The sequence below is a fragment of the Aulostomus chinensis genome, chromosome 12 (genome assembly GCF_037954235.1).
Source record: "Aulostomus chinensis isolate RoL2024-O1b breed Wild chromosome 12, RoL_Achi_v1.0, whole genome shotgun sequence".
Lineage (NCBI taxonomy): Eukaryota > Metazoa > Chordata > Actinopteri > Syngnathiformes > Aulostomidae > Aulostomus > Aulostomus chinensis.
Genome location: NC_141331.1, coordinates 15,389,887 through 15,411,104, shown reverse-complemented (window position 1 = coordinate 15,411,104; position 21,218 = coordinate 15,389,887). Strand labels below are relative to the sequence as shown.

General features: G+C 43.4%; 3 protein-coding genes and 1 non-coding gene across 7 annotated transcripts; 2 read left to right on the top strand and 2 right to left on the bottom strand.

Moving 5' to 3' along the window:
- The first annotated feature begins 2,577 nt into the window (after positions 1-2,577).
- On the top strand, positions 2,578-9,069 carry mpc2b (mitochondrial pyruvate carrier 2b). The gene is made up of 5 exons (XM_086220418.1): positions 2,578-2,916; positions 4,409-4,449; positions 6,179-6,263; positions 6,508-6,619; positions 8,055-9,069. The coding sequence occupies exons 1-5, from the start codon at positions 2,823-2,825 to the stop codon at positions 8,095-8,097; spliced, it is 375 nt and encodes a 124-aa protein (XP_086076544.1). The 5' UTR covers positions 2,578-2,822; the 3' UTR covers positions 8,098-9,069.
- A 715-nt stretch (positions 9,070-9,784) lies between these two features.
- On the bottom strand, positions 9,785-13,416 carry rpl24 (ribosomal protein L24). Its single transcript, XM_086220417.1, has 6 exons — positions 13,347-13,416; positions 13,146-13,221; positions 11,823-11,933; positions 10,796-10,932; positions 10,285-10,348; positions 9,785-9,913 (listed from the first exon to the last, which is right to left on the bottom strand). Exons 1-6 carry the CDS (start codon positions 13,349-13,351, stop codon positions 9,833-9,835), a joined length of 474 nt encoding a protein of 157 aa, XP_086076543.1. The 5' UTR covers positions 13,352-13,416; the 3' UTR covers positions 9,785-9,832.
- On the bottom strand, positions 11,140-11,320 carry LOC147252215 (small nucleolar RNA SNORA23). Its single transcript, XR_015118852.1, has one exon. It is a non-coding gene; the product is annotated as a small nucleolar RNA SNORA23 (small nucleolar RNA).
- Positions 12,835-19,547, top strand: cep97 (centrosomal protein 97). Of its 4 annotated transcripts, XM_086220413.1 has the most exons (12): positions 12,835-14,022; positions 14,127-14,202; positions 15,277-15,419; positions 15,545-15,703; positions 16,169-16,270; positions 16,381-16,494; positions 16,605-16,771; positions 16,873-17,037; positions 17,175-17,347; positions 17,508-18,162; positions 18,283-18,358; positions 18,465-19,545. In XM_086220413.1, exons 2-12 carry the CDS (start codon positions 14,166-14,168, stop codon positions 18,948-18,950), a joined length of 2,277 nt encoding a protein of 758 aa, XP_086076539.1. In that variant the 5' UTR covers positions 12,835-14,022; positions 14,127-14,165; the 3' UTR covers positions 18,951-19,545. The 4 variants fall into 4 exon arrangements, with proteins under 4 accessions (XP_086076539.1, XP_086076540.1, XP_086076538.1 ...); XM_086220414.1 differs by lacking the exon at positions 14,127-14,202 and having other exon boundaries at positions 18,465-19,546; XM_086220412.1 differs by having other exon boundaries at positions 12,835-14,202.
- The last annotated feature ends 1,671 nt before the right edge of the window (positions 19,548-21,218 follow it).

The following is a 21,218-nucleotide window of genomic DNA, read 5'->3' as shown; positions in this document are numbered from 1 at the left end:
ACGCCGTCGCGTGATTCGAAAGAAAGTGAAAGTCTGCTCAATAGCGCGAGAACAGCCTCCAGATTTGGATTGTGGTAATTGTCGCGCTAAATGAAATCGTGTTATTCAGTAATTAACGAATAAAATAAATGTATATACCGATCATAATGAATAGGAAATGTAAAGAACTGTAAATTAACTGTGTTTGAATTAAGTATCTAAACAAACCATAGCTACATCCACAGGTGGGAGCTCAGACTGATGGGCCTTTCTGAAAAAGACGAGGAAGACACAAGAGAGCCTGTGATCGGCGTCCTGACAGGAGGAACCCCGCTGTCAGTGGAGAAACTCTGCGAGCCAGTAGACTGCAGCTACCAACAAGATGCCCGGACCTGTACTCATCCAGTTGGCCTTGCAGACCGTTGGTGATGACGTGTGGATGAGCTCAAGAGAAGCAATAGTCTGCAAAGAGATGTACGTTCAGTTCGAGGAGGACTTCTCTGAGGAAGATCGTGAGGCTCGTGCAAAGCTGTGGCCCCAAGGTGCAACAAGCCAAAGGAAACGGGAAGAAGGCCCCCTGAAGAGAAGGATATGCACTCAGTGACGGACGCAGAGTTGAGCCTTCAATGCTGCTTAGCAAGCAAACACACAGGCTCTCTGGTTAACGTACAAATGCTTCTACAAAGCAGAAATTCAGTGACATGGTAAGAAGTATTTCTGTTTACAGAAGCAAACCCAGGTGCTTTTTAGTCAAATACTGAAAGAATAACTCCTACCAGGTGAAACTTTCACTGATTTAACTGTTCAAAGAGGTGTGAAGACTTTTTTTTGGGGGGGGGGGGGGGTACGATGTTATTATTATGTTAAGGACAACATGTTCATTCCTGCATGGAAGAAGAAAACAAAGTTCAGCGCATTTTGAAACAATCATAATTTCTTTAATGTTATTGAATGAAAGCCATTTTTTTTGTTTTTGAAGGATCCATAATCACAATGTGTTTTCCACAGGAGACTCATTCTATTATGGCTGATGAAAAGTTTTGGAAAATTCAGTGATGTAACATCAGACTCAGCAGGAGTTATGATATTCCGTAGACTTCCAGGTAGTACAAGTGATCATGAAGAGGATACTGAGGGTCACTGGTCAATGGTGATGGTGGAGATGAATGACAAACATTAAATCTTAATATGCGTTCACGGCGGAGCCTATGTGGAGCCTATCCCAGCAGTCTTTGGGTGAGAGGCGGGGTTCACCCTGGACAGGTCACCAGTCCATCTCAGGGCCAACACATAGAGACAGACAACTTTTCGAAAGTCCATGTTGTGTTCATTTATTTGATTAGTTTACTACAAATTATAAGTTCATCGCTAAGTTTTCATATGTCTTATGTTATTGAATGCACCATTGTTTTCCTGAGGCTATTGAACGCATCACACTCGCGTGCGGTATACGTCTCGCTTCTGATACGTGCCCGGCAGCAGTTAGTTGTGTTTTTTTTCCCTCTGTCCATTGATTTCCATGGTTTATTTCTGAGTGTAAATGACAGAAGGTGAGTTTCATTACGTTTTACGTTTATAGTTAAATGCTGACACTGTGATAACTTTTTATTTATCTGATAGTTGACTGATGTTAATTTATGCTTATTTGAATAAACTATGCTAATCCATATAAGCCTCCTGTGAGGTGCTGTTTATGAATAATATAATATTGTGCTTATTAATACAGTCCTTTATTACTTTAATTTTATACTTAGTTTGATTTTTTCCTGTATTGTGACTACAGACCGCAGAATAAACCACGTTAAAGGAATATCTGCCACTTACGTGCTCTTTAACGGGAATACCAACCTCCTTACCTTGCCTTTCTATATGCAAGCAAATGTTTCCTCAAAGGAGTTTGTAAATTAAAAGTGAATTTTAAAAAAAAGAAGGTTTGGCCATTGGAAGGGTACTTGGGTACTGGACCTCCCATACTGGGGCAGCACACAGGTTCTCATGCTACAGCTGATCCAGAATGATGCTCCTCATTTGAGTCTGCATACTGCAGCCTTCCAGCCCGCTATCACCCTGACGCCATCAGAGCATCAACCTGCAGCTTCCAAGCTCCCTGCCCCACCTGCTCCACCCCCCAGTGTAGAGTCGACCCTCTTCTACTGGCTCGTCCTCCTGAGGAGCTTCCCTCTTTACCCCCCCCCCCCCCCCCACACACACACACACACACACGCACACACACTCATCCCTTCTCTTTGCCCTCAGACTCATAAATGACCTCAGCACGGAATCCATTTCCATCAAATTTGACACAGTCAGAATTCATACTGGGACATCAGAATAACACAGCATAGGAACATATATATTTTCGTTTTATTTATATATATAAAACATTTATCCTTAAGCAAACCTCGGAGATAACTTTTAACCTCTAGCAGGAGAAACAAAAAGCATGAATTATGTAGACCGGTCGATCCTGCTCAGTTTAGATACGCGGTGTTAGAGAAGCAACGCTCCGGTCTGAACCAATCACATGGAGCTACCGAACAGGCGGGGCGAGGCGGACCAATCAGGGGGAAGGAAAACAGGGTCGGTTGCAGCGCAAGCAGAAAGTCACCTCGGAGCAGCCTGTGACAGCTAGCATCGTTAGCCCGGACCCAGACAGAACCACCCGGGACGGTCGACAGTAGGGCAGCAGCAGCATCCTTCCCTCATTCGAACCACTCTCATGTTTGTTTATTTAATAACATCCAAGCGTATTGTAGAAGTGGGAGACCTTTAAAGCAGCTGGCTAACTGTCTTACCGAGCTTGGTTCCATCTCCGGTCATTTCTAAGAGGAAACTCCACAATCATGGCTGCACTCAGAGCGTCCTATCACCGGATTCTGGACAGAATCGAACACATACTCCCTGCAAAACTGAGACCTCTATACAACCACCCGGCAGGTAATGCTCTTAACCCCCTCAGCAGCCTCCTGGTTAGCGAGCTGCCGGGTCTGCGTGATGTGGCTCGGGGCTCGGGTCTGTGTGGTGGAGGTAGATCGGTTGAATGTGTCGGTGTTGGCTGCAGGAGACCCTAAGCTGCTGGATAACCGCTGCTAAGCTGCTCAGTTTAATTTATCGCAGTTAAGACTTTAACTTTACTGTACTAAAGCCAAGACTTCCCGAAGTTTAACGTGCTGGCTTAGAGGTGTGACCTACACCAGCAGGTGAAATAAGAATTTAACACAGCTACGACCGTCACCTCGGTCACGTGAGCAGCGATCCAATAATTTAAAATAAAAAGGCGAGAATCGTGCGTTCTGGGTCCAGTTTGATTCAGAGGAACTTTGACACTGCGATGACAGCGAAAAGAACACCCAGTTCTTTTGCTCATGTTGTGGGAGTGAGAATCATCATTTTTGATGTACAGAAATTCAAAACAATTCCCTGAAGTTTTACCCAACAGTCAGAGGAAAGCAGCAAATCTTAATTTTTGTTGTTGTTGTTGTTTTGAATCTAGCAAAGTCCCACGTATTCTTACTAAGTTGTCTATAAACTATGTTACAGTTTTATGACGCTTATATCTGGTTTAAACTGCTCCAAATAAATATGCACCTTGTTTTATTTTTTTTACCCCCATTTTTTCACCTGTGATGGTGGATTGAATGTTAGGGTTAGGGTTAGGGTTAGTGCCTGGCAGCAACACAAAGTGTAGTGTGCGACCTGTTCACAAAGATCCCTCCCCGCCTCTGTAGCACGGAGACAATAAACTGGGAACCCTGTGACCTTCATGATGGCAGGAGTGATTGTGGAGCCGCTACGTTGGAGCTGTAGAAGGTGTTTTCAGTGCGTTCAGGCCTGCTTGACATTGGCTAAAGGGGATTAAGACAAAGGACTGGTGGGACTGGACTATGTTTTGTCTGTCCAAGGGTATTTGAGTTCTGGTTGTCAAGGACAACTTTCTGACCAGGTATGAAGGGGGCGGTGACAAAAGCCAACTCCCTCAAAGATGATTTGCAGGAACACGCGTCCCATTTTTTGTTTAGCCTGCAGCATTGTTGGGAAATGTAAAGACAGGAGAGCAGCAGCTCTGTTCTTCCCTGTGTTGTCGCGGAGGAGGATTAGGATCCTCAGTGAAATCATGTAGAATCAATTATAACGTAAAAGCCAGATTTCCAAATTTTAGAAAGGACTGCTTAATAGTTTGGTATTCAGATCCAAATGAAAGATGGTGCTGCTTTGGTGGATTTGATTTGTGCTGAGGGTGTAAGAACATGCTGAGGCTTGGCTGTCCGGATTTAGGTTTCATCTCCTTTCACTCCCGTTGTAAAATCTCAACATGCAGATTTGTGGACAGAAAAGTTTTCTGATGTGAAGTTTAATCAAATGATGTCTACATACCTAGCGTTACATGCTAAATTTCTATTTTCCCTTCTTTTGTTTTTGTTTGTTCCAGGCCCCAAAACAGTTTTCTTCTGGGCTCCTGTGTTCAAATGGGTGAGTGTACTGAGATACAGTCTAACCTGTTCCACTTGTAAAAGCACGCACGGCTAAGGGGAAACTTCCTGAGATCTTCTGATATCGAGTCTGATAGGTTTAAAGGAACGTTCCGCCTTTTGGGGAGTCTAACGTCCATCATTTTTAGAGCCAGGGAAGGAGATTGATCCCCTTCTCTCCTGTCTGAATGTATCATGGAGCTCCAAACCGTCACCAGACCGCTCACTGCTAGTTAGCTTTACTGCAGTGAACGCTAGCTGTGGGGCGGATTAGCAAAAATAATCAAATACACTTTTCTCCCTATCATTCACCTCCATTAATGGAATTAAAGTTGTGCTTCACTGGTTCTGTGTAAATAAAACTGTCGAAAATGACTGTAATCCTTTTAGTCCAGGAGTCTACACCTGCAGTTTTAGACTCCTTATGAATGAGACTCACATAACTGATGAACATTGTTTTGAATGTTCAGCTTAGTTTCTTAAATGCAGCTTCCTTAGGCGATGAACGTCGTTGCACCACGTGAGTCACGCCAGTTCCAGCACTCGCTCTGTCTGTGTGCCTGACATGTCCGGGCCTGGAAAAGCTCCCGTATCCACATGCTCACAGCTTAAATTACACATTTCATTTCACGTAGTTGCAGTAAAGTAACACTCCTCTGATTTATTTTTATTCAATAGATTCGGATTTCTAGAAGTGTCCCTCTGCGTTAAGAGTTGAAGTAATGGTTACAAGTCACCTTTAAACAAGTTTTTCACCGTGAAACAGCAAACTGGAGCTCAGCAGGTCCTGATGGGAAATCTGATGAGACTGTTGGCGTGTAGGGGTGAAACCATACAGAGGTGGAGGGAGGAGTCCTAAAACCAGGAAGTCAGCATTGTTAAACATCTGCTTCCCTCATCTCAGAGTTGATGGGTTTTTACTTCTGTGGCTGAATATTAAGTCTGTGGTTGACACCTGCTCAAATTGATTGAAATCCCACTGGCTTGTGGTTAAGGGAACCCATGCTAATGCTAACATCCAGTTTGCCTTTAAAAAAAAGAAAAAGAAAAACATGCCTGCCGCATTCAAGGACTTGGAGGTTAATATGTTGGAAAAGCCAGATCTTGATCCTGCTACTTTGTTTGATGCAGGGTCCCTGGGGGTGTTTTAAAACCGTCCTCATTTATTTGCATGCATGTGATACAACACTCCGTTGATTTTGTGTAAAGGACGTCTGTGAAGATCAACGGAGGTCTGAGACTGGGACCCACATTGTTGGTGAATGTTGCTGTTGTTCACATACATATTGATACAATCTCTGTCTTGAAAGTGGGACTTGAACCAGCTCAGGTCCGGGTCAGAGGGACTACTTTGGGTCAAAACTGTAAAAGAACGATAAAATGTTCAGATCTGCAGTCTGGACTCCAGGAAGATTTTCCAGTATGAGGAACATCAGAGAATCTGCTCCAGTTTCCCTGCAGACGTCTCTGGGATCTTTTCAACTTTTCCCATTCCACTCACGCGGACTCCTTGTAGAGAATCTGGGCTTTTCATCATAAATCAGAAGAACCCAACGGAAGATTTAGGACGTCATGGCGTTCATATTGCAGTCAACCTGCAAAACAAAAAGTACCACTCTCTCTAGAGCAGTGGGAATGCTGGGAAGTATTTAAAGTAAATGCATGTAAAGGGATGGAACATGGCGAAGACTAAGTCGGTGGATAATGATGGCGTCTCCTCACTGTTCCAGGGTCTGGTTTTTGCTGGATTGGCTGACATGACGCGACCAGCAGAGAAGCTCAGTACCTCTCAGTCAGCAGTGCTCACGGCTACAGGTAAGAGGTTCTCCAGCTGCACTATAAAACTGAGCAGACGGTTTGTAGAATTCCTGATAGGACTCGACTATTTTATTCCACTGTTCTGATTGTATTTTACTAATCTGTGCCAAAGGTTAGCTAATGTGTATGCTTTTGCAATATGTTTCTTCAAACAAATCTTATCATGTCCTCTTGTGCCAAAACATAGACTCTGTTCTCAGCAGTGTGCATAACCTTCGCTCTTCTTATGCTACTTCGCCAGGCCTCATCTGGTCCAGATATTCATTGGTCATAATCCCAAAGAACTGGAATCTGTTTGCTGTCAATTTCTTTGTGGGCAGCGCCGGAGCCTCTCAGCTCTACAGGATCTGGAGGTTTGTGTGCTGATGGTGAAATAGAGTCAAGGTTGAAGGCTCGTGACTGCGTCACTATCCGATTATTAGTTATCTTACAAATGAGCCAAAAGATTCAGGCCCTTATGGACCAATAACATCGCATCATTACCTCCAACCAGGCTGTCACTGACGTTTGTTTGACAGTCAGCAAGATTACTCAAACACTACCAGGCTGATGTTCACCTCACACGGTGGAGGGCTTCAGAGCAGGATGAGGATGAACCCTTGACATTTTGGGGCAGATTAGTTTGGGTGCCACCTGGTGGTTACAGGAAACGAGACATTTTTTTTTCCGCTTTAATATAATCTTCTAGCCTAGAAATCTAGACTGCCCCTAGTGGTAGCAAATTTAACTTGCAGCCAGGGTCAGTCTAGCAGCACACTGCTCAGGCTCGGAGCAGCAAAACCCAAACTCAGGTCAGGCCAATCACATCCTGCAGGCGTATTCGTTGGTGGGCTCAACATCATGACGCCGCGTTTGCGACTGTTTTGCAGTTGTAGTTCCGAAGTTCCTGTAAATAATTAAGATGGCTGCTGCCGGCGAACGGCACTCCTCGGAGTCTGCGTCGGTCTCAGTTAACAACTGAACAATTTGAAGTTAAACTTTTCCTTGAAAGAAGAACAGAAAATGGCATTGAAGTCACTCCTATTAAAGAAAGATGTTTTTGGAGTTTTGCCGACTGGAGACGGGAAAAGTCGGATTCATCAGTTAGCTCCACTGGTGAGTAAGCGCATGGGACCCATCAGCGGAAGACCACTTGTGATTATTGTCTCACCGCCACACCAGCAAGTCAAGTTCAAGTCTCGATAAAAGGGTGAGACACCACTGGCAAAGTCAACACTTTGCTGGCGTTTTCACTCCTGCCACGCCGACATGCAGTAATCTCTCAGCAATACTTAGGGCCTTCCTCAGTTGTTCGAAGATGCCTGTTAAATGTGCGAGCACGGCCGCAATTATCTTTCTCTTTATCGTAGAAAACGTCAACTGTCGCCGGGCTCCTTACCTTTAGAATTTCAACCCCATACGCGAAACACCTCCACGGATTCTGTTCTGTCGCTCCGACCTGTTCACCTTCTGCGTCGCTCTGATTGGTTGTAGCGCTATCCTATTGCGTGCGTAGACAGTCTGAAGGATCACCGTTTATCCATCCCCTCTGATTGAGCCCGTGTTTCCAGACCAACGTCTTGGTGTAGGTGTGGCTTGCCAGGCTAAAAATCTTCCTCACGGGTCACAGTTTGGTCAGAAAGTGCCAGAGGCTAAAAGTTTGTCTTTAATGAACAAATGCTGAAACCGTCACACTGGTTGTATATCTGTTGTGATTCGCAAGCACCACATTAAGCAGGCGGCTGATCAATAAGCTCTATTGATGGGATTCACAAGCAGAGGTAAAATGTCCTTTCTTCTTCCTAACAGATACAACCAGGACCTGAAGGCTCAAGAGGCTGCAAAGTCCTGAGTGCTTCTGTATTGCCAACGCTCCACTGCAGTGGTCTGACAGGGAGACTCCACAGCGGGTATCAGCCTGCCCCTTCTCATCGTCTCTGCATCATCACCATGCTGTCACCGTAACAACCATGCCATAACCATGATACTACCACATTTAGCCTGTTTCCCCTGTTGGAAAGATGCACTTTTCTTTAAGTTTGAAATTTCCTCAGGGTGTAATATTCATATTTAAAAGTTCTTTTTTTTTTTTTTTTTTTTGGGCTTGAGTCAACACACAAGAATGAATGGTCACAACGCACAAGTACCGCTTGTTAAACAAGTTGTATGATTGTACATTCTTTACATGAAGTCATATTAGTTGGGGGAGGTTTGGCTTCTCCCTTAATCATTTTTCAGGTGTAGCAATCATTACCTCATATAGTCGTTTCCCAAAAAACTTTATGTGTCGATCGTGATTGAAGGAATGTTCCGAAATTAAAACCAAGAAGGATGTCATCACATTTATCATTTCTTGACTTATTTATCATTTGTTTGCAGTCGCAGCAGCAGTACTAGATTGATTATTATCCATGTAATGATTCCTTCCATTTTAATGGCTAACCCTTCAAATTTGTGTGAGAACAAATCATCCTTGATCAATTAATACTTATGTATTCTGTTGGGGTTTTTTTGGGGGGGAGAGGTATTCTTTAATGCCACATTTTAAACTTGTGCAGCTTTTTATTCCGACAGAAGAGTCGATAAGTGAATTACACCGGTACAAGAACTGCTAGGGGCTCTCTGATCACAACCTCACTGTTGAATGCCTATGTGTTTTTTTTGTGTGTGTAACGATGAGTTCTTACTCGAGTTATATTCCCTAAACTATTTTAGCAATAATTCACTGTTAAATATGATTTGAGATACTGCCTGTAAGAACAAATGGCACTTTGAGGCTCTGTGGAAAATGTAATGGCATTGTAACTAATAAATCCTGTTTGACATCAACACTCGAGTTACAATATGGACATTACAGTACATGCAGTAGTTTCACTGTACTGCTTCATACTACGTCATCCTCAAGTTTCAGAGTATGAGAGTGCAACATTTACAGAAATGTCCTCATGGCATTCAGAGATAATGTTCACATATCAGTGACCTTTGATTAGAATATTTTCAGCTGCTTCTTTCAAACGCCTGCAGTTTAGTATTTCTTCCAAAAGTGACATCTTCCACTGACCAGCAGTCCCCTGCTGACCTGGGCTGCTGGAGACACTCCCTGCAATGCCATTTTACCACATTTTGACCAGTTACCTCATGCTAGGTGCTAGGTGGACACAGTCGCGGGTGATTTTAGGCCTTTAAGAACTCCTCACAAGTGCATCCTCAGTGCAGTTTAGGCACAGGAGCACCTGGATGCTCCAACAGTCCAATGACGGACCTTGATGACGCATCCTCAGAATGTGGCAGTACGCTGATGGTACAGTACCGTTTCAGTTCTGTACGGGTCCCTGAGTGTCGAACCATGAGTTCATTTAACTACATACTACTCAGAATTCTAGTTGCAGGTTTAACAAACGTTAACCAGTTGGCGTATTTGACTCCACGTCATCGTGAGCTGGTGTTCATAACAAAGGCAAGTAGACACACGAGGACATCACTATGCTTCTGCATGGTCTTGCCACAACACCTTGCTTTTAAATGATCATCACACGAAAGATGGTTAACCACAAAACTTTATTAACAAGCAGATTCGGGTGTCTAGGTTAGCGTTTTCCACCAACACGGGGAGCGCTGACCTTCATGGGCTTGGCGATCTTGGGTTTCTGTGCAGTCTTGGTAGATGCCTGTAGAAAACAAAGACGCCGTGTTCCTTGTTAAGACAACCATAACACGGAATGTTGGGTGAAATAATCATGACTGTTTTCGACTGTGTACAATCGCTTGAATCTACGCATGTCTGTCTACCTACAAAGGGAGCAGGCATCCCCGAGGCCAGAGGAATATCTCCTAAATATTAGCTTGTGTTAGCATGCAAATGCACAAACAAGGACAGGTACTGACAAGTTCTCTGCATGAAGTCCATTTGCTATGAAACACAAGGTCCAAGTTAACAATTTACTCATGAAAATGGAAGCCTTGTGCCACATAATGAGGGACTGACTGCAGTCATAAATGAGTGTTAAACCAAACAAAGTACAAAAAACGGACGTCTTACCTTTGCACTCGGGGCAGCGGGTTTCTTGGCGGCCTGCTTTGCCTTCTTAGCCTCCTTGGCAGCCCTGAAGAATATAGAGCAGAAAATAACTTAACATGACAAAGAAATGATTTAAGCCTAAAATGGTGAGAATAAATAAGTTTCCAGCTAAACCAGCAAATTACAAGGGAAGGTCAAAGAGCTGAGCCAACCAGAAGAACTGAAATGTTGTTAATCACTTGAAACAACAAGCAGGCAAATCCAAGCCTCTAAGGCAGTGTAAGTGAACGCTTAAGATCTAGAGAAAGCTGAAGAGACATGAGAACCATTTAGAACCTGCAGATTCCGATACCAATGTTGTCCAGAGTCAAATCTCTACGAAAACAGATGGAGATTTTCTCACTTCTCTGTGGTCTCCTACCTCCAAACTAAATCTCCTATGCTGGAGTTATAGAGTTTCAACTGTTGAGGCTTCAATAGCAGGACTGCTGAGAACACTGGTTTCTGTGGAAAAACTGGTTTGAAGTCTTACCTGATGGCCTGCTCCCTCTGAGCCTTGCGGACCTCGGGCTTCTGGTTCCTCTTGGCCATGATCTCAGCCAGGGAGGCGCCAGTGATGGCCCTCTGGAACTTGACGGCACGGCGGGTACGCTTTTTGGTCACCTCTTCCTGTTACAACAGAGGAACCAACATTTAATTTGATGGTAATTAAGAGTGGGTGAAATATCACAACCAAGACAGCTGTTACAGTGCTCACGCCTGCGCAAACCTTCATAAAACCTCAAGACCTGCAAACACAAACCATCACTTACCTTTCAGCCTCACTGAAATAATGGCACATTATTAGAACAAACATTTAAGATCTAACGAGGCCAAATGTGTTGGAGAGTTTGGAGGCTGGCCGATGGTGAGAAGTCAGTTAAGACGTCAAGGGCCGGTACTATGATCTCCAGTTGCTCTATGGCCGCAGGTGTGGCGTGAGCACTGCTGCACAGCCTGCAAAACACAGTCCGGCAGCAACACGTAACATGGACCGATACCATGCACCCCATCCACCTACGGCCAAATGGAGGTCCGCTTCACGGAGAAGCGAGATGCAGCAATATCTAATATTTGAAGAAGGGGCTGGGCTAAGGAACTGGAACTCCGCCACCCAGTGGAAAAATATACAGATTCCCTAAACTAAGAGTAGATGATCTTTTCATTCACATTAGCAAATCAATTAAACAGTGAGGATGCATCTTTTCATTTTAATTAAATGTAAACTGCTTGGAAAAAAACAAACCAAAAACACAGTGACGTCATATCAGCCACAACCCTGCATCATTCCCATGAGTTACCCAAAAACACACATCTGGCACAAATAATATACAGTAATACCCGTTTATATTATGTACACTTGGGGTAGTCTGAGAGTATAATGAACAGCTGGGACATCAAGAGATGTACAACTACTTGGTCTCCTGACTGACAGCTAATTACTGATGAACTTGAATTAGGGAGGGAAGCAGCACGGCATACCTTTACACACACAACTTCAACTACACCCCGTTACTTACAGACTGTCCCTTCTTGTGCTTGCGTCTGTACAGCACAGTCCAGTTGATCTGTCTGGGGTTCCTCTTGGCCAGGAACGCAGACTCACATTTGGCGTTCAAAAACTGGAACACCTAATGACCACAGGGGAGAGACGTTAGCGTGGAAACTTCATCATATTCAACACCAGAGGTTTAAGCATTACAGCGACAGCTACAGTGTGAAATGTAACATCATATGCTCTTGTGTAAGCTACAATTGTGGCTGTAAAATTAAGAATAAATCATGTTGAGTGTCCAAATAACACGCATTCAACTGAATAGTCCCTCTGTCACAACTTTAAATTGGTCAGGTAACATCTGGGAAGCCTTTAAAGCAGGATTAAATCATTTAACTACATTTAAGTTTGGAGAGGTCAAACTGGCTCTACCGTAACAGGATGCTCAGTAATGTCTCTCACACTCACACACACATTTAGTGTGAATGGCACACAGGTTTACCTGGCCAAGATGAACTCAACATGGGTTGAGTGAACTCATTTGGAAAGGGCTTTAAATGCAACAGATGTTCATTTAAAAGAAATATGACGCACTGTGTCTTCAATACCAATATTAAAGCCAAATACAATGCTTTCTCTTGATGATAAAACAAATCTTAGCACGTACATTAATGACTTGATTTGTTATCTTCAATCCAATAAGTTTACCTTTACAAAACAGACGTACAACCTTCAAATACCTTACTGCCAATCGACTCAATCTGTAAATTCACATTGGGGTTACTATTCTCATTTCCAGCAAGTTGTACAGGCTAACATCAAGCAAGCCATAAAACGTGGAAAAACATGCACTGATGACAACTGTTTTTAGCCGTGTTAGCTAATACATGGACAGAAACAGGAATATTCATGAAGCAGACTGGTTGCGATTGGGTACAGAAACAGCTCTGATCCAACAAGAGGCAACTGGTCTTGCCCATACGCGACATTTAACGGTTAGATAGAAAATGTGTTTCACTTACGAGAACATAACACCTGGCTTCTCTTCAACTGCGGTTTGCTAAGTACAGCTTTTTAAAATTTGTGATAAACACGGGGGTAATCAGAACCAGCGGTGCCACTGATAAATAAGGTCCCGGTTATAGTGTTTTGTGAGGCTAGCCGGCTACTTTAGCAGCTAATGTAGCCGTTGCATAGGGTTAGGTTGGAACCGGCTAGGCCCACTCTGCTACCCACAGTACACATATTGACGTTGACATAGTGAGACATGTACCACAGTTATTCCAAAAACGTATTGGAACCGTCAGCGTCAATCTGATAGTGGATTTAGGACGGAATGAAACGTTACCTTCCCGTCTATCCTGGCGTATCGGCGGCCATGGCCGGGGTATATTTTATACCCACTGAAACTGCACAACTCGACCCTGAAAACCACAAATTGGATCAATCACTGAAAGAAAAGACTGCGACTTAATGTGAACTTGTGATAGTAACATAACAGCGTTTATTTGAACTTGAGATGGCATTTGATAGTTTACAGTACACTCACTTCATGATGGCTGCAACAGGGCCCTGAACCGGAAAGGAAGATAGCGGAAGCGGAAACTGATCTAGAAGACTCGGAATCGATATTTATTATAAACTAGAATTGGTTCGGACGCTTTGGATGTTCTTTAGTTTAATTGGAATTTTAAATGAAATAAAGGGGGAGGCAGTTCGATTCATTTGCGTTTCGATTTCTCTCTCTTGTTGTAAGAGGAAAGGCATATTAGAGGGGATGCAAAGTTTAGAGATTCAATGTAGACAATTAATGGGCCGCCAAAAAAGACAAATATAAATAGAAAACACACATTTTATATATATACAGAGAGAGAGAGAGCGAGAGAGAGAGAGAGAGAGAGAGCGAGAGAGAGGGAGGGTGGATTTGGTGCCTGATACCGCAGGATGGCAGTAAAACATCAACTTTGATGCAAGTGCCGAAAACACCACCGAAGAAGGAGGCGAAACTAGAACGAAATGGCTAGAAAATTTCTCAGTGCGTGAAAGGACACCCTCCAGCTTAAAAACTCGTCAGCGAACTGTTAAATCACGTGAATAAAAAAAGTACAATTTGCAAAAGACATAGTTTATAATCTCTTTTAGCTAGCTAGCTGGCGGGGTTCTTCAACATTTTGCGCGCTGTGTGAATTGTAGTCTTTTTAGTATCATAGACGATACTTCCTAAGGTGAGAAACGACTGCATGGAACTACATTTCCCTGAAAATCGTGTGGTTACAATTTTCGAACCATTCGGCAACCGACAGATTCATATTGTATTCACCGCTAACAGAGTTGCTAGCTAACGTAAGGTGCTGTGTTGGGCGGCAGGATGGGTGTATCAGATTTACAGTCTAACACAAATGCTGGTAAGTGTGTGACTGGATGTTTTGGTTTGAGCAACACTGATAATCCAACTATGCCAATGCTGTTTGCTGGTGTAACGGTATGTTACCGTGTTAGCTAACGTCAATCATCCTGAGTAACTACTACCTCTAGCCACTACCTTCATAGTGTAACCAAGTGTAAAGATTAAAAACATGATGTGTGTTAATCTGGTCGACGAGTCTCGGCCCGTTTATGTTTTTCAGTTTGTCCCGGTAGACAGAAAGACGCCGGTCACATCTATACGACTATATATTGTTAGATACCGTTTTTCTCATTTTAATTTTGTCAATTTAAATTGCAAATATGACAACAATTCCTGTTATTCTTCAATTTTTAAGTCACCAGCACAATGCTGACGAAATTTAATATGATAATCAGCTCATGTGTTTAGGCAGGAGTAACTTTATACGAAACTGTAAGTGATTGTTTTATCCTGCTTTGTTCCTAAAGGGAAGCTCCGACCAGACAGGCATTGCAGTTTTACCAGGGCTAAATAATTCTTCAATTCAGATATTATCCAATATTCTCGAAAAGTACATAATTACTGATATTCACTCCAGTGACCCTCTGTCCTATGAAGCTAACCATGACATTCTTGCCACATTTTTGCTCTGATGGTCGCAAATTCATGACAAACACCCTCCCATCTTTTTTTTAATTAGCATTCACTGAGGCCATATGTATTAAGAGCAATTGTATCTCTTTTTTTTTTCTAAATTCCTTGTTCAAAATCTCCATTTCTCATTCACAACTTGAAGCTAGCCAGTACAAACAGTTGGGTACATCAATGCCCTTTACTTTATGTCTGTTCATTTTTATTGTCACTGTGTTTCTTTCCATGCATAAAGCAATTTGTAATAGTTACTATAAGATAAGATTAACCTCACTTTTTGTTAAGGGGTGTGCAGATAAGCTTGCTACGTGGGCAGGATATAATCCAGTCACGATGCTACCTTAAACTCACCCTTTTCCAGTTGCTGTTTGTGCTGTAGTCCTGGTAGGTTTTTTTTAGTTGTCTGGTCCATTCAATCTCCATCTTCTCTATCTGTTATAAGGTCCTGTGATGGATCTTTCAGACATGGGGATGCAAAAGCTAGATCCCAGTTTTATCTGCTCTGAGGATACTCGCACTCTCATCCTTGACCGGAACCAAATCATGAAACTAGACCACTTGGAAAGGAACCCAGGTCTGCAACAGGTGCTGAACCCTTCAGACCTCTATATTTATTCATATTGCATGGTGACAAAATACCATAAAGAGTTGTTTCATTGCATTTGTCTTCTTTATATATGTATATACTGTATTTGTGGTTTCCTTTCTAGCTATCTGTAGCCAGTAACCGTCTGGTGAGAATGATGGGTGTGTCTCGACTGACAGAATTAAGAGTCCTCAATCTTCCCAATAACAGCATCGGCTACATTGAGGGACTGAGGGATCTGCCGAACCTCAAATGGCTCAACCTGTCTGGAAACAATATAAAGGTACGGAAAGAAAATAGTGCTCAGCTGCAGCTCATGAATATGTCATCTAGATTTATTTTTTTGTTTTTTATGCACAGAAATGTTCGTGTAGAGAACCGGGCCCAGCCCACATGAGATTTTGGGAGCTGATACAGATATTGGGGAGTACAAAATTACAAATATTACTACAAATTAATTGGCCAATATTCTTTATGAATTGTTTAACACAAAATTTTTGTACTGATCCATTAAGTATGGTTCAAACACTTGTGACAAATGTACATATTTTGGAGGAGGAACATTTCACTGTTTTACATCAAATAACTTTTACTCTCAAAAATGAATTCACAACTGGTTCACTAAAAACGATGCAAGCACATTTCTAAAGCAGACCAAGCCCCTTTGCCTTCACTGAAACAAGCGTTCACGGGTCAATATCAAGTGATTAATCACTGATACATGTTAATTGTGTGTGTTTTTTCATAGGTCATTGAACAACTTCAAAACTGTGTCTCCCTACAACATTTGGATCTTTCTGATAACAACATTTGTAGCATTGGTGATCTGACTAAACTTGTAGCGTTAAAGGTGAGTGCAAGATATTCTGAGGATTTAAAAAAAAAAAAAAAGCAGCCCAATCAATTCTCAATTCAAAGGGTGAACTGTCAGCTTTGATTGATTTGCTGTCAATTTTGCAGACACTTTTACTTCATGGAAACAGCATCACAACACTTCGTACTGTTCCGGCCCACCTACCTGCCCACGTGGCCATTCTCTCACTGGCAGAAAATGAGATAAGAGATCTCAATGAAGTAATTATTTCCTTGTTATTGTCTGGCGGCTCTCAACATTTCAGTTCAGCAGAGCCTTATTGCCACTGACTGTTTCCTTCCTGTCCGTCTGTACTTCTGCGTGCTCATAGGTGTCTTATCTGGGTCCTCTCCATGAACTGGAGCAGCTCTCCGTTATGAACAACCCTTGTCTCATGGCGACCCCGTCGCTGCCAGGCTACGACTATCGGCCATATATCATGAGCTGGTGTCTGAGACTGAAGGTTCTGGATGGTTATGTCGTGTCTCAGAAAGAAAGGTTTGTTCATTGTTCCGTGTTGTTGAAATTTAAGATCAACACTGTTGTTACTTTTCAACACATTTAAAACTTTCTGCTGTCTTCAATGATCACAATTTCAGTCTGAAAGCAGAGTGGCTTTACAGTCAGGGCAAAGGTCGTTCATACCGACCAGGCCAGCATTCAGAACTGGTTCAGTACCTCGCCATGGTCTGCCCTCTGACCTCATCACCAGCTCTGGAGACGGCAGAAGATGCTAAACTGGAGAAGATCCTCAATAAGCAGAGGTAGAAACATGTGTACATAGTTTTTCCTCTGTATGTTCTTTCTTGTTTGCTTCCATAAGTACGTTTACTTTGCTTTTCCAAGCTTGAAACTTAAATTTGAAGCTGCTCATGGTTGTACTGACATTTTTACTTCTCAGGTTCCACCAAAGACAGTTGTTGGAGGAGACCAGGGGAGGTTGTCCCAGCCCTCCTCGCCCAACCCAGCTAGATGTGGAGAGACCTTTAAATTCAGCATCTACAGGGGGAGCCAGAGAGGTGAAGAAAGTCCCGGCAGCATCGCCGGCTGCTGTTCCATCCAGCCAGGAGACGGGTGAGAAGGATGCTTTGTCATTTGATGAGTCATCATTATCTGGCTGGACTCTGGCTTGATTATTCAAATGAGAGACACTGAGTTCCTACTTTTCCTTGACTGTCACTGATGTCGTTGGGTCTTTCTTTTTAACTTTGTGTGTCTTTCTGGTGCATCACAGATTTAGCTGTGCAGTTTAACACCTGGATAAACACTGAATCGTCCCCTCAATCATTGCCGGTAGTGCGCAGCCCCAGACTGATGGAGGACAACATCTGTGTGGAGGATGTTCAGACTGATGAGGACAAACTGAATGGCAGCATTCTCTCCTCAGACTCTACCTTCCTCCCTTTGACATCTGACCTGGAGCCACAGCCACTCCACTCTGACAGTGAGGATGAGACTGAGACATTTGAACCTGATTCTCTGGCCCCAAAGCTGCCAGCACAACCCAGAAAGTACAGTACTAAACAGATGCATCATTCAGCCCCAGTGGATCAACAAAAGAAGGGGACTGAAGAAGAACAAGATGTGAGCGCTAGTGAAGCTACAGCAGCTGGTTCACTGGTTGTCAGAGGTCACACACCACAGAAAGAATTGGAAACATGCTCTTATTTTGAAACAGAAATGAAGGAAATCCTTAAGCAGGAAGAAGTTCTTAATTTTGCCAGTCAGTCATTTTCAGAGGAAGCTGACCAAGCAGCTGTTAAAATACAGTCATGGTGGAGGGGACATTACACTCGGGCCTGTGACCCTGCCGCCAAGGAGGTGCGCAGTGAAATCCGCCTGCGCAGGATGCAAGATCACATCCTCTCCTTGTCAGAACAGTTGGACAGGTAACAGACTAATTTTTAGTTTGTTGTGGGATTAAGACGGCTGCACTTTCACACATATCTTCTTTTTTTTGGGGGGGGGGGGGCAATGGATGCAAATTGTAAGCTGTGATTTGTTTGCAGAGTGCAGAAGCAATGTGAGGAAGAGAGGTTACAAAGGCTGGTCCAGGAGGACGCAGTCAGGTTTCTGTGGAAACAGGTCAGCAGATTCATTTATCATCACTGCATGCTGACGTCAGCCTAAGTGCTGCCTGTGTAACTGATCTATTTTTCTTGCTACATGAATCCCATGGGTGTTCATCTAGCTCCAGTCAATGCAGCAGTGGAGACAGTCTGTAGAGCAGCATCTGGCTCGCATCACTCCAGCTCAGATGTCTGCTCCTGAACTATGTGAGGCGTCTCCACCCGTGGCCTCCAGCCCCATGAACCCACCTGGTACAGATGTGTCCTTCCCTGACTCTGGCTTCCAGTCAACAACTGATCAGCAGGCAGCACAGGAGGACAGTTTTCTGAGCAGTGGTACCGCAGACTCCTTGAAGACGGTGCGAGCGCTGAGCCCCGTTTGTTGCAGCAAAAGTGGGGATGGTGCGGAAAGCTCAGACTGCAGTCTCCTGGATCAATACCTCTCATCTATACAGCAGAGGGAGGAGGAGGATGAGGAGGTGATCAGTGATAGAACAGAAACTCCACAGCCCTCCTCACCAAGCTCCCCCAAAGAAACACAGTCCAACTCCCCACCACAGAAGCCAGAGGAAAACCAATCAGAGGCGCAAAGAGTTGTTGGAAACTAGTCTCAGCCCAGCCTAGTGTGTGTGCGTGCGCGCGCCTGTGTGCGTGTGTTGTAAGAAGATTTGTTTCTCCTTTGGCTCGTCTGAAAACTGCACTTCCCTGTTCCCCAGCCAGATCTAATTACAGTGCACTTATGGACCTCTGATTGTCTAGGCGTCAGTAGATAGCTGGGCACAGGCTTGGGAACTGATTTTACTGTGAATGTAACTGGTGTTTTTACACTTCTGTACTATTGGAGGTGTAAACTGTTTATTTATTTTATATATTATATACATATATATATCTAAATATATGTATACGACCAGAACCACTTGTTCTCCTGATAAGAATCTACTACATTAAATACTTGTGATACACTGCAGTAAATCAAATTGGTAGTTGCTGTGATAGATGTAAAGACGGTGTGACTATAATACACGTGAGTAAGCATACTGTTCATCTTTAAAAAATACCTTCTTAAAGGCTTTTCCTCGTCTTTTTTTCTTTTTCTTTTTTGGCCCAGCGCAAAAGGTTCCATGTTGACGTTCTTGAGATATCATGAACTTGTGAAGTGACTTTGACCTTTGACCCCTAAGGTCTTTTTTGGTTCATCCTTGGGTAATGTAGAGGCAGAGTGGGGTTTCTGGCACAACTTCACCAATTGGCTGCCCACAAAGGGAAAACAAATCCTGAAGAGGTCAAAAAGATCTCCAGCAACACTTGTCGTTAATCAACAGAAAATATAGCAGACGTGTACATCCTGTATCTGATGTTATCCCAGCTCAGCTCTTAGGGAACTCTTGACCATTTTCGACCCCGCTGAACATCAGCCTGACACACAAGTACATCTTACCGTGCAGTGTGACCATTCGCACACGACCATCCTCGCCTCATCAAGTAGCTGAGGGCAGATGTAGGCGTCACTTCACCCAAAGTTTATTTTGTTTTTCCAAGTACTCACAAATTGGTGTCTTGAGATCACGTGGACATTTTTTTCCTGACGTATGACTTTGTGACCCCAAGAAAGCGGAAACAGCCAGCCATGCACACTTAAGCTGAAAATAGCAAAACTGTTCATAACTCTCAAGATCTTTGCAATCCAAGTTTTATTATTATGTATTAGCTAATCAGACTCCAACACCGTACGCTTTGGCAAGACTGCACACAAGTGCGGATGTTATGGTTTAAATTTCACGAGTTAAAATGACAGATGTCCTCTTAGACCAACACAGCACAGTCACAATATATGTTGAACAATTTATTTTATGAACACTTACCTTTGGACAAAGAAGATAAGGATTATACTAGATAATGCACTTGAGTTTGAAAATGGTCATTGTTGAAGTTCGTAGTCAGTCGCCGTTAGCATTAAGCTAAATACAGATGGCTAGGTCTTTCTAGATTCTGAAGTCATTGAGGAAGGACAAAAACGTCTTCCTGAGTTCAAGACAACTAATAGTGAGTACTTGAAAGGCAAAATTTTGAGTGAAGTAGTAGTAGTTATATCTACATTATTGCACTTGTGCTTTTGTGTTCAATTCATTTGAGTATTTACATGCCAAAGAACTCACTGCACCATTACCCTCAGATGTAATGGTCCATTGCCTGCTCCATAAATGTTGACTGCGTTCTTGAAGTGAATGGAGCCTGTCCCAGCTGACATGAGAGGCGGGGTTCACCCTGGACGGGTCGCCAGTCCGTCGCAGTACTTGGACATGGTCGCCGGGGAAAGTGAGGATAGAACCAGCAACCGTTCCTTTGCTAGACGGCCACTCTACCTGTAGAGCGATGATTCAAAAGCAAAAAATGTAGTCGCTAAGAGCTGCTAAGCGGGGGGGGGGGGGGGGGGCACTTTACTTGCCAGATGGGATGTCTTGTCTAAATCTTTGCTTCAAAGATATAACGTTTACATATTTATGGCAGATTTAAAAAAAAAAAACAGCAACAACCACTTTCCAAAGTGGCTATTGTGGGATCATTTCCAAAATGCTCATGGAGCAAAGCCGTTGCTGTGCCGTATCCATTTCCATCAGTCATAAAGTGGCAGCTCCTTGTGGCTGCTGTGGCTGCCCCCTGGTGTATTGCTCCCGCTAGTGAAGGCAGTCCCTCTCATCGTTGTTCTTCAGTTTGACCTCTTTGTTCAAAATGACTGCATGAAGACATGATCTTGCAGTGGATTGCCACCAGAGATCTGAATGTCCCTCTTTGGCAGTGATGCTAGGCTTCGCTGATGCACCAGCTTCCATGTTATTTCATATTGTTTTTCCGTTGCAGACATCACGTTATGTTTG